This window comes from Musa acuminata, chromosome BXJ1-10 (genome assembly GCF_036884655.1).
Source record: "Musa acuminata AAA Group cultivar baxijiao chromosome BXJ1-10, Cavendish_Baxijiao_AAA, whole genome shotgun sequence".
Lineage (NCBI taxonomy): Eukaryota > Viridiplantae > Streptophyta > Magnoliopsida > Zingiberales > Musaceae > Musa > Musa acuminata.
The window spans coordinates 35629232-35641977 of NC_088336.1; the positions used below are offsets into that span (position 1 = coordinate 35629232).

The window sequence follows — 12746 nt, forward strand, 5'->3', positions numbered from 1 at the left end:
TTGCTTGTAGGTAAAACTTGTCGTCTGCATATAACTTTGGTCTCACCACCAGAATCTTGAGTTTTCTTCTTCTTCATTAGATTAATCTGATATGTGGCACACGATTAATTCAGCAAGCTACATAAAGATTTATATTGAAAGCTAACCTTATCTTTTTTTGGGCTCCCAAAAAGAGAGTGGAGATAGAGAGAGAGAGAGAGAGAGAGAGAGAGATAGAAGCCTGGGGAGTTCTTCCATACTTATGCAGAAAAATACACAGCAACCATACCGTTACAAATGGTGTGAGGTGCACTGATCACAAGACACTGCTTTGGTCGATGACCTCCCTTCTTAAATCACATCCTGCATGTTGGTGCACATCCATGTCATAATACCCCATTAACAAAATCTTTGAACCGTGGCCATACATTGCTCCATGGTGGGCTTCGATCAGTCGGATGTATATCATAGACATCATCCACGACAGCAACTTCCACCTGTTTATTTGAATGGTGTTGTTTATTATTTATTTGCCCCTGCCTCCTTGTCGATGGAATGTGGTGGCAAAGGTGCATGGTAGAGAGAAAAGTATTTGTGCATGTACGCAACATGTATTCATCCATATTTAAATAAATGTTAACATAATTATAGTCTGAGAATGAGTTATCGAAAGAATTTAAGAGCTTGCATTATTTATAGAAATGCATCCAAGTCATTTAGACCATTAGACTAAGATTACGTACAAGAGACATTCCAAGTAGCAGTCGTAGACGTCAATCATTCACCACCACCTAATACTGCATCCATCCCGCCACTAATCAGCGTCGTTCTGCGAGGACCCCAATGGTTCGAACAACCTGGGCACCTCCCCCATTCGCAGCTCGTGGTGTGACCCGTCTTCTGTCGAGCAGCCGAACAACACTGCTGGCCCCTCGGTCGTGCGAGGTTTTGCGGCAAACTCAAGTATCACGCGTGAAACATCAAACACCTATGTGACGAATGATTGATCGTGAAGACGTGTGGGTCCCGCTCCTACAACCATCAGCAACAGAAGCTGTGTTGTAGGTGCGTTAGCCACAGAAATCCCATGACGACGACCTCCACTTACGCGAAACGCTTCCGCGCCAGAATTCGCCAAGTCTACCCCCGTGGCCCCACGTGATGGGAGCGTTCCGTGTGATTCCCGAATACGCGCGTCTTAGCATGACGGCTAAGAAGAAGCTCCTCTATTGCACTACCGAAAAGTAAACGAAATCCTTGAACCAGTGTACACATTAACCCGTCTTACCTGACTGACCAGAAGGGTCATAATTTTCTCAGATTACAAGACACGTAATTCAACCGATTGAATAATTCTTAGAAACACAACTAAATTATTTCCCAAAGCGAAAACTAGATTTAAAACGAAAGTTAATACGTGTACACAGTATATATATATATACGAAAGTTAATACGTGTACAATATATATATATATATATATATATATATATATATATATATATATATATATATATACAAACACACACACAGCTAAAGGGCCCTTTTTCTCATTTCCTATTTACATACCCTTTAGGAAACGAAGAGGAGTCGATTCGTCTGCCCCTTCTTCTCGTTGCTTGACGACGCAGATCTCCTAGGGTTTTGATCCGTGCGACCGCCCTCCGATCCTTCCGCCTCAATGCAGATCTAGGTTTCGTCGACCTAGGTGGCGACGGCGGCGGCGATGTCCGGCGGGGAGTTCGAGCTCGACGACCACAAGGCCCTCCTCAGATCTGCCCCCGCGGCGTCCAACCTGGATCTGGAGGCCCAGGGGCCATCTTCTGGGTCGGCGGGGACGTCGGCAGGCGCCACGGGTACTCCGTCGTCAGCACGGAAGAGTGGGATCGGGGATCTTCTGCGGCACCTCGATCGGGGGCTCTCGAATCGGGGTCATAGCCGGCGGCATCTGGATCGGGGTGGGTTTCCTTTGCCGCCGGATGGAAGGTCTCACGACGCCCTCAGCGATGGGGCGCCGCCGGAATGGGCGCTGCTGCTTATCGGGTGCCTCCTTGGCCTAGCTACTGGTATTTGTGTCGCTGCCTTTAACCGTGGGGTGAGGACCCGCCCTTTCGCTCGCTCCTCGTGATGTTAACATATGATTTATTTAGTTGTTGGTTCCTAACGTGATCATCAATGATAGTTTGCTTCTTTGGCATTTTCCTGTTTGCGTTTATTGGATTTAAGTATCAAAAAGCCAAATGCTTCTTGATTATATAATTTGTCTGAAATCTTTCCATCCTTAGATCTTGTTAAGCATGGAACGAGAGCAATCTTGATTGTGACGACTAGCTCAGATATGATTATACTTGTTTATAGAGGATCTGGTCAGATCTGTTTGCCCTTGTTCATGGAGGATATAGTCAGATCTCATTGTACTTTTTCATAGAATGTATTGTCAGATGTAGTTTTTCTTGTGTATAGAGAATATGACATTTGCTAGAAATCATTGCTTGGTTTCGTTGAATCCAAGTAATGTTTATGTTTATCATGTCCGCCTTTTCATATTCTTTGTCAGACCTTGTAAGAATAACATATACTGTTTTCTAGCTGAGATTAGTTAAGAAAGCATTGTTTCAATTAATGAGATATCCGATTGTATGATAAAAGTTGAATCCCACTCTTAATTTTCACTTGAACTTGCAGTTGCTAAATAATTAACTAATTTTATTTTCCATAACTTTGTCCAGAAATTTCAGGAATTTGTCTTGAAAATTAAAAAATTTTATGATATTCCATTATGTGTTCTTAGATTCCTGCAGAATCAATGTCCTATAAATCCAAGTTGTTCTGAAGTTAATGAAATTGATGTTTTCTTAAATAGGTGCATGTGATACATGAATGGGCATGGGCAGGTACCCCAAATGAGGGTGCTGCTTGGCTTCGCCTGCAAAGGCTGGCTGATACTTGGCATAGAATATTGCTGATTCCAGTCACAGGAGGAGTTGTTGTTGGAATGATGCACGGTCTACTTGAAATCTTTGAGCAGATAAAGCAGTCAAGATCATCACAAAGACAAGGTGTTGACTTGCTGGCAGCAATCTTTCCAACAATAAAAGCTATCCAGGCTGCGGTTACTCTGGGCACAGGTTGTTCTTTAGGTCCTGAGGGCCCCAGTGTTGATATTGGTAAATCATGTGCAAATGGTTGTTCAGAAATGATGGAGAATAATAGAGAGAGGAGGATTGCTCTTGTTGCTGCTGGTGCAGCTGCTGGAATTGCTTCAGGTACAAATAGAAAATTTTACTGGCTCTTGCATGGTGGTATATCCTTATTTTCTAAATTGCCATGTAGATGCAATAGTTGTTAGCAAATGAAATACATATTGTTGAATTGGGATAACTTGCTAAATGTGAGGACAAAATAAAAAAGAAATTTGTGAGAAATAAACTGTTATTTATTCATGTTGGTCTTCTCTAACTTTATCGAGAGTTTTGTTTTTAGATGGATGCTTGCTGGAAGGCTAAATGTGAGGACAAAATAAAAAAGAAATTTGTGAGAAATAAACTGTTATTTATTCATGTTGGTCTCCTCTAGCTTTATCGAGAGTTTTGTTTTTAGATGGATGCTTGCTGGAAGACATTCTTGGTTTTTGCTGTTGTGTAAATCCTTATTTTCTAAATTGACCATGTAGATGCAATAATTGTTAGCAAGTGAAATACATATTGTTGAATTGGGATAACTTGCTAAATGTGAGGACAAAATTAAAAAGAAATTTGTGTGATAAATAAACTGTTATTTTTTCATGTTGGTCTCCTCTATCTTTGTCGAGAGTTTTGTTTTTAGATGGATGCTTGCCGGAAGACATTCTTGGTTTTTGTTGTTGTGTGAAGTTTTCTTTTTTACTTAGCTACACTAATACTTTCTCACTGAAAATCTTGATTCCTCTTTCTTAGGTTTTTTAATATTTTGTCATTTATGTCAGTTATCAATTTATTTCTGGCGTATAACGACATTTATGATAATGTAATATTTGTTATCATTTGTGGATTTTCAGGTTTCAATGCTGCTGTTGCTGGATGTTTTTTTGCCATCGAAACTGTACTGAGGCCACTTCGAGCAGAAAACTCACCTCCATTTACAACTGCTATGATAATATTGGCATCTGTTATTTCGTCTACAGTATCAAATGTTTTACTTGGGGAGAAGCCAGCCTTTATTGTGCCGGCATATGAACTAAAATCTGCTGCTGGTATATTATCTTTTCCCAGAACAGCTTGATGTTATCATTGGTAGTTATCAAACATCTGGCTGTGGAAACTTTGGTTCTGTTTATGGAAGTCACTTGAGGTTTGCACTATGGCATAGTCCACATTAACCTGCAACTCTAGTGATGGCAGGAATCTCTGGTCAATATGATGGGAAAATTGATACTATGTTATATCTGAGTAACCAGATTTCACTTTATGAAAGAATATAATACGATCAACATATTGAAACAGGGATTTTTTAAATATTATTTCATTAAACACCTTCATACAATAATCTGTATCCTGGTTCTTGTTCATTTTTCTGTCTAATGTTATTGGACAAATTAAATGCTTGGGCAACAGCAAGAAAGCAAGATTATATTACTCAACCAATTCCCATTGAATTGCATAAACAGTTTTAAAACCAATCCAAATAGAACCTAAGAAATGGATGACAAATGGATCATGAGTTGGATCTAGTCATTCATCTGCTATTTCAATTAGAAGCCTCAGTGTTAAGTCTTCACTTTCGTATGGTGCTATTATATTTGCCAATGGAATGATCTTAACACAGCTCTTTATCATGTGAACTTTGGGTTTTCTAGGTGGAAAACTGTATTGTTTGTGAAAATTTTTCAAACTACTTTTCAGATGGCATACAGAAAGACAATGGGTTACTTGTTTACTTCTAACAGCCTTTGTATCTCATCAGATGCTAATAGAGGTTAAATGTTACAGCTAATTAAATGTGTTGGAATGGTCAATGTTTTTTTTTCTTGTTTTTTTGGTAATATTGACCATAGCTCATCATCTAAATTTGGTGTGGAGACAGCCATTATTTGTTGTTAGGTATCTTGTGTAGCTTGGATTGTCACAGAATCCATAGGATGGGGATGCTTCTCTATGTGTTTTAAAAAGCTTGTGGAATCTTCTGTAGCAATGGACAGCAAATTAGATTTTTGTATATCATTTCTTTGAAACAGAAAATTAATATTTTCTTAGTCTTTTCTTTTGGGGCCCATATTTGTCGACATTTAACTTGTAGATGACATTTGTTTGACAAATACTAAATAATAAATATTAACAGTTTCTCTATAACAACAGCAACAATGATCAGTGCTTGTTTCACAACAAGCTAATTGCATTAGTTTATGGTCTTGCTTCTCAAATATTTACAGTTTCACAATTTCTCACATGCAGAATTGCCTTTGTACCTTATCTTGGGCATGCTTTGTGGGGCTGTAAGTGTGGCTTTCACTCGGTTGGTAGTTTGGTTCACGAAGTCTTTTGAATTTTTAAAGGACAAATTTGCCCTACCAGCTGTTATATTGCCTGCTTTAGGTGGTTTAGGAGCAGGCTTAATAGCTCTCAAGTATCCTGGTATTCTATATTGGGGTTTCACCAATGTGGAAGAAATCTTACACTCAGGAAAAAGTGCATCAGCACCAGGAATATGGCTGTTAACTCAACTAGTAGGTGCAAAAGTAGTAGCAACTGCTCTTTGCAAGGGTTCTGGTCTTGTAGGTGGTCTTTATGCTCCTAGCTTGATGATCGGTGCTGCTCTTGGTGCTGTTTTTGGAGGTTCAGCTGCAGAATTTATCAATTCAGCAATTCCAGGCAATGGTGCAGTTGCTCAGCCGCAGGCTTATGCACTAGTAAGTTTTTTCCAGCTGGCTAGGAAACTTAAAGAAGATCATATTTCGTGCAAGTAACTTTGAATTTTCTATCATACAGGTGGGAATGGCTGCTACACTGGCTTCAGTTTGTTCAGTTCCATTAACCTCAGTTCTGCTGCTCTTTGAGCTAACAAAGGACTACAGGATATTGCTTCCGCTTATGGTAAATAAGCAGAATTTGTTCTTACAGTAGATATTAGTAGTCCATTTTTACTGTCTTAGCAAGATTTTTCATCCATTTCCTGACAAATAACTCCCATGCTTTTCTAGAATTGTCTATCTTCTAATATTTCTTCTTATCCTTTTCCCCCCTTAGGACATAATGTGTTATATTCAATAGTGACACCAAGCGAATTGTCTCTAGTAAATTGTTTTTGTTACAGAGTAGGCATTGTGCATCGGTGGGATAAGCCTTTCCTGCATATTGTTTAGGACGATAGTCAATACTATCAATTTATTGGAATGCCTACTTCTCTGGGCTTAGCTTCGGCTGTTTGCCAATTTTAGATTTCAGATCAAAAACCAGAACTAACATCAATAGTTCAACTAGTTCTTGCCATCTAGGTGCTTTGGGTGATTCTCTTTTTTTACCCTTCCACTGATGAAAATTTTTCAAAACCATTTTTGGTTGGGAAATGAAATTTGGAAATACATGCCTTATGAAACTAATATTAATTGTACTCATAGATTTAGTGTTAGATAAAATCCTGTTTTAAAGTGACCTAGTGTTGGACATGATAAGGTTCTTCAGTAGGCAAGGGCTAGCAGTGGATCAAAATAGAGGACACATCATACTGTGGAGCCACCGTTGGGCTCGACCTCATGTGCATTATGTTATGTTAGGCCTTAACGAGAACGTTAAGCCTTTGTGAGGGAAAGTGTAACATTTTGGTTTAGTCCCATACCGGAAGTGGGTAAGGATATGGATTGACTTGTAAGGCACTTACTACTATTAATTTGGGTTTAAGCATTTTGGGCCAGTTGATTAGGCTCAAAGAAGTTACTAAACCCCAAATAGTGTTGTTCTCATGTTCAGCCACAAAACCATGATACGAGGGGTTTTAGGTTGACATCTAAATACGTGCAATAGTATGGGAAGTATGATTTTGGAATATTTTACTGTGAAGTGTAAACCTGGAAATCCTCGAAACCCCCCATCATTTTCTGCTCATTCTTTCCCTTTCTCTTTTTATCACTCCCTTGCTGCTGTAAGTGTGAAATTTCTATTCTTCATTTGATTTCAAGGTCTACCATTGGACTGCTTATTTCTAAATTTTAAAAAGATAAGTGGCTTTTGAACATGTTTTCACTGTGGCTTCTTTCTCCTTTCTGCATATTATTACTTTTGTTCTAATGCCTTTATGCATACTTTTATGTCATCTGATGCCCTATCTCTTGGGGAATGCATCCATTTTAACATTGGTCTTCACATGTCAATAGTTAGTAATATTATTTTATGTCTCCTGATAAACTTTTATCATTTGCAAAGTCAATGCTGAACATAGAGGCACAAGAATCTGTTCATATGCAAGTATGGAACTACATAAAACACTTACAATAAATTGTTTAAAAGTTTCTTGTGGTGTTAAATGTTATTACTTACATTGGCAAATTAATTGGTGTCGAGACTATACTGTGTTGCGTTGAAATAGGTTGTGTCATGCTATAATACTGACACAACTTGGCCGGATAAAGTCAGTTGGCATAGGAGGTGTGTCAACTAGCATAACATCATGTATATCATACTAGAAAGGTGTTGGCACCCTCCCATGCTGTACACCAACAATTCTTATTCTAGAGTACTCCAAGCCTGTTTGTTAATTTGAGTTTGGGAATCTCTTTTGGTTGTTAATTGATTCCTTAACCTATCCATTATGTTGTTTCTCCAATGTAGTATAAACAGACTTGTTATGAATCGCAGCAGCCTTTGAAATTCAAGTTATGCAATCAATAAGTCATACATGAGTTCGCTATTTTCCCACTAATGATTAAGGTTACAGCACTCTTTTGTTTTTTTAATGTTTAATAAAGTTAACATCCTAGCATAATGTTCAATTATATATTTTCTCTTTGAATATGATATAATGGCTTAATTTTTCCCTGTTCTACCTGCTATATGCAGAAAAAGAAAACATATATCATTCTTTTGGATATATTATCTCAAAATTATTGTTAATAGGGTGCAGTTGGTTTAGCGATATGGGTTCCTTCTGTAGCAAACCAGCCAAAGGACAGTGATTTAACAGAGACAAGGTCCCCCAGGCGTGGTTATTCTTCTTTATCAACCACTGAAGAGAAAAATAGTGTCTGGAGGCAATCTGATGGAGGAGATGGTCTTGAACTTTCTCATCTGGAAACTGACATTCACAGCCATGGAACTATTAATGAGGAAGTGCTTCTGGATGACCTTAAGGTCTGATTTTCTCTTTAATGGTAGTTGCTGTTTTTCTTTTTAATTAGCTAATGCATAGTTTAGTCAGCTGAAAATTGTGCACTCTCTCTTGTTGGGCCTCATTTTAATTCGTAGCTCCTATTTTCTTCAGGTTTCTCTAGCCATGTCAAAGAATTATGTTAAAGTTTATCGAACCACTATACTAAAGGAGGCCATCAAGCTTATGCATGATAACCAACAAACTTGTGTTCTTATTGTTGATCATGAAGACTTTCTTGAGGGAATTCTTACACTTGGTGATATTCAGCGGAAAGGATTTGAAACAGGTGGAGAGGTTCCTGATACACCCAAGGGGGATTCAACAATCTCAGATGTAATGCACTTTGAATGTTCTTGTGCATTTACCTTTGGTCAACATATGGAAAAACACTGACAGAAAGGTCCATCATGAAAATGATTAAGATTTTGATCAACAGTTAATGTGGTATTTACACAAGTAGTTGTAGTTTCATGCATATTCGTTTATAAGTGTTAATGCTATAATAAACATCTTTATACTATCAGTTGGAACATAATTCCTTTTTCTTTCAATAAAGTTATACAATTTCATTTTGCAGGTAAACATTTATACTATTTCATCCTGCCTTACTCGAGGGCTTCAGTATCGGAGTAGAGAAAGTGGATTGCTAACCTGCTTCCCTGACACAGATTTGACAACTGCAAAGCAGCTTATGGAAGCCAAAGGAATCAAGCAGCTGCCAGTAGTCAAGCGTGGTGGGCGCCGCAGAAATGACCGGAAACGCAGACTTATTGGTCTTCTTTATTATGATTCAATTGGACATTGTCTTCGGTTAGTTTCTTGCTCTTGTTTCTTTGTTTTGGATCAGATTGTGTTCGTGCTTCTAGTTAACTAAGACAATTGAGGTGCTTGCTAAGTCCTAACTAGAGGAAGTGAAGAAGAGAATGAGCTTAGAAACATTCCCCAAAATTGCTTGTATGTCAATCATCTAAGTAACAAACAGATAGAAATGCTTCAGAAAGAAATTTCTACAAAAAGGGCCTATTGCATCCCAAGAAATGCAGTGGCATATGCCTAGCAGTAGCACATGTGAACAGCAATCCAGGTAGGAACAGAAAATCTTAATTATGTTTTCTTGTTTTAGCAGTGACAAAAGAACTACTATAGGGAGCTATACATACCTCTTTGTTTCTTAATTTCAGTCACTCTTGTTGAAGTTTGATTGAGAATGTCTAATTATGCAATTTATTTAGCCGTTCAGGACAGGAAAATCAGTTTTACAATTTATGTGAGGAAAAGGACGCTGAATGCCCATCATACACCCTTCCATCCCCAACATAAAGGTCCACAATCAAAAGACAATATTGATATATCTTTGTATTGGCAATGACAAATGATTTTAGGAGTGCAGTTGTTGTTGATCGGTCCAACAGCTTGTACAGAGCACCGAGTCTAAGGCTCTCAGCAGCAAACACAATACAAAATATTTATGCTCATTGGCTTGTAAAACCCTTCGGCATACCTATATGGAACTACAGGGGCATCATATATCTCGTACTCAAAGCTAAATTTGCAGAAGTAGGCTATCATTGTGAAAATCTAACACCAGAATAGAAAGAAAAAATAAGGGCAGGACATGTTACAGTCCTAATGTTTGTTTATAATGGTATCCTCTCTATAGTAGAGCATTTGGAGTTTTTGCCAACCTGTTCGTTTTCCAATTATAAAAGAAGAGGATTAATCAAGCATCCTCACAAAGTCAGTAATATATTTGGATTTTCTACTCGTTTTTTTAACTGTATAGTTGTCACTTTATTTGACAGTTTTTCTATGTAATCTACAACGTTGTTTGAGTCTTTGGTTTATAGTCTCATGTAATTGTGGTATAAGTTAGACAAGTTGTTTGGTTTTTAAGGGTTGTTAATGGAGTTCTATTGTTTATATTGGTGCAACTTCTGAAGGTGATTAGATTACCATGAAGGTAAAGTCTTCTTCTACAAGATCTCTTAGTAGTTATATATAAGGTTGTATTCTTAAGAGTGCATGTTTGGATGGTATCTCTTCTTTTATGTAGTAAATTAGTTCAGATTTGCAACTTAATTCTTAAAGTGATAGTTTCAATCTTTTCTGCTTAAATTTGAGAAAGTCCTAATATGAGGTCTTATTGTATCACTATCATGATTGACAATGATAAATACTTCTATGTAGAATGTAACGGTCAGCAGATCGCAATTTATGTATATACATACATATGTATATATATATATATGTATGTATGTTTCAACCTCTGAAGTGTGTGTGTGTGTGTATATATATATATGTATGTATATATATATATATGTATGTATATACATACATACATATGTATGTATATACATACATACACATATTGTGTGTGTGCTTTTGTAGGAGCACACATGCAAGAAGGAAGTTTGAGCTTTGATTCAAATGGCTAAAATATCTTCTGCTTCATCTAATTATCATTCAGATAAAAAGTTAATTCTATGTATCAATTCTTACATCTCCTACAACTGGTGGAGTAACAGCCAGTTTTGATATGTTGGGGGATATCATTATTGCTGAGCCTAACACTTATATTACATTTGTGGGTAAAAGAGTAATTGAACAAACATTATATAAGATAATACCTTTTGGTTTTTGATAGCTCTTAGCTGACATCAAATGAAGGAGATTCCTTTACAAGGATAATGAAGAAGGCTTGATTAAATACTGGGGTGTGGCTCCTGAAGCGAGAGTGCTGCTAAGAAACCAGTTTACAGTGTTAGTGTAGCTGTTGAACGAAAACCATAATTTTCTATTGGAGCTGTCCTCATTCCTTTTATCGAGCATAATGATGCGAATTGGGCTTTAGTGAGTTCTAATATGCAGCACCAATTAGTTCCGCTTGCTCAGTCTGAGGGGTGCATTGTTGGAACTGGACTGGAATGCCAAACGGCCTAAATTCACGGGTTTCTGCTATGGCCGAACACGAGGGAAAGATCATGTATACTGACCTTCACAAGGTCATTTTATCAAGTATTAGAGATTTTATCCATATATATATATATATATATATATATATATATATAATCTGTTGTCTTCTCAAACTTTTGGTACATTAAGTGACAATTCCTTTCCGTTCTCAAGTACTACCAATTTGGTCTGTTGCTAGTGATCATCTGTCTTAATTTCATTTTAGTTAGATGGTCGCAGATTTTGCTCAAATATATCTGATTATCGTTTACTTGGCTGGGTATGCCTGCCTTAACCTGTACACCTGATCTATATATACTATTTTGTAGTTTGATTATCAGTATAGTGTTGCATGTCATACCTAAACAGAAGACACCAGTAAGCTTCACCGTAGCTCTACAATGCCCATCCTATTCAAATATTGCTTATGAATAAGGAAATTAATTTCTCAGATACCTTCCACATTAAGTCCAGGCTATTTCTGGGTGCTTGCTTGAATCTATTATCACATTAACTCTTTTTCAAGCTGCAACAAAGTCCTAGACATTTTTTGCTTTGTGATGCTTTACATAAAGTCATGAACATCTTTGACATAAATTACAAGCCTAATTTCTCTGTGTTTGCCTTGATGTATTATAGCCTAATTTCCATGTGGGAATTATTGGTTTCTCAGATTATTAGTTCCGTCTGTATTTTTGGCATGGCTAACTCATGTATTCTATAAGCATTATGATTACTTCTATCTCATGACTTTGCATTAATTATTCTGACTCTGAAACGTGCCCTTGATGCACAGAGAGGAGGTTGACCGTTGGAGGACAATCGACCAGCAGAGGAAAGATTTTCAGGAAAGCGCCATGAATGGGCATTGATATTATGCAGCATAGCAGGTGGTGAATTAGAATGCCTCAACATCAGTAGGGCACAATTATTAGTCTTGCTGATACATAGTACAGCTGAACGACGATCTCCATAATTCATCGTCCCCTTTCTCTAAGGCAGTTCTATTTTTCACTGGGCCTGCTGCTGCCTTTTGTCTTCAAACAAAATGCTAACTGCAAACATGAAACGTAACAACTGTCAGATCAGCTTGTGCTACAAATGGGTTTTCTGGTTAGATGGGCAAGTTTTGTAAGATTTACCTCTGATGTTGCAAGTAGAGGAACCTGTATAGGCCAATGTCAGTTGTCTATGCTTTCCATGATAATGTTCTCCAAATGTAATCTTCTTTTATAGATTAACTTAAGCAAAAAGACAACGTGGTTCGAAGTGCTTTATGAATCGTGGTGCCATGTGAATCAATTCTATACGAGCTCTTTGTATAAGTTGGAAGTCTGCGATGTTGTATTATTTATTATAACCTCGAGAAGTGTTGGTTTTTTGGCAACTGTTTTAAACCCAGCAACAAAATCATGTGCTGTTAACCTGAGTGGCTTGCTTGTAAGTGCTGGGTAATAAAGCTCTTGAAGAAAGACGGATA

General features: G+C 37.6%; 1 protein-coding gene across 1 annotated transcript; it reads left to right on the forward strand.

Moving 5' to 3' along the window:
* The first annotated feature begins 1517 nt into the window (after positions 1-1517).
* LOC135594740 (chloride channel protein CLC-f-like) lies at positions 1518-12543 on the forward strand. Its single transcript, XM_065085245.1, has 9 exons — positions 1518-2072; positions 2841-3243; positions 4014-4208; positions 5407-5861; positions 5941-6045; positions 8062-8295; positions 8426-8647; positions 8892-9124; positions 12063-12543. Exons 1-9 carry the CDS (start codon positions 1704-1706, stop codon positions 12136-12138), a joined length of 2292 nt encoding a protein of 763 aa, XP_064941317.1. The 5' UTR covers positions 1518-1703; the 3' UTR covers positions 12139-12543.
* The last annotated feature ends 203 nt before the right edge of the window (positions 12544-12746 follow it).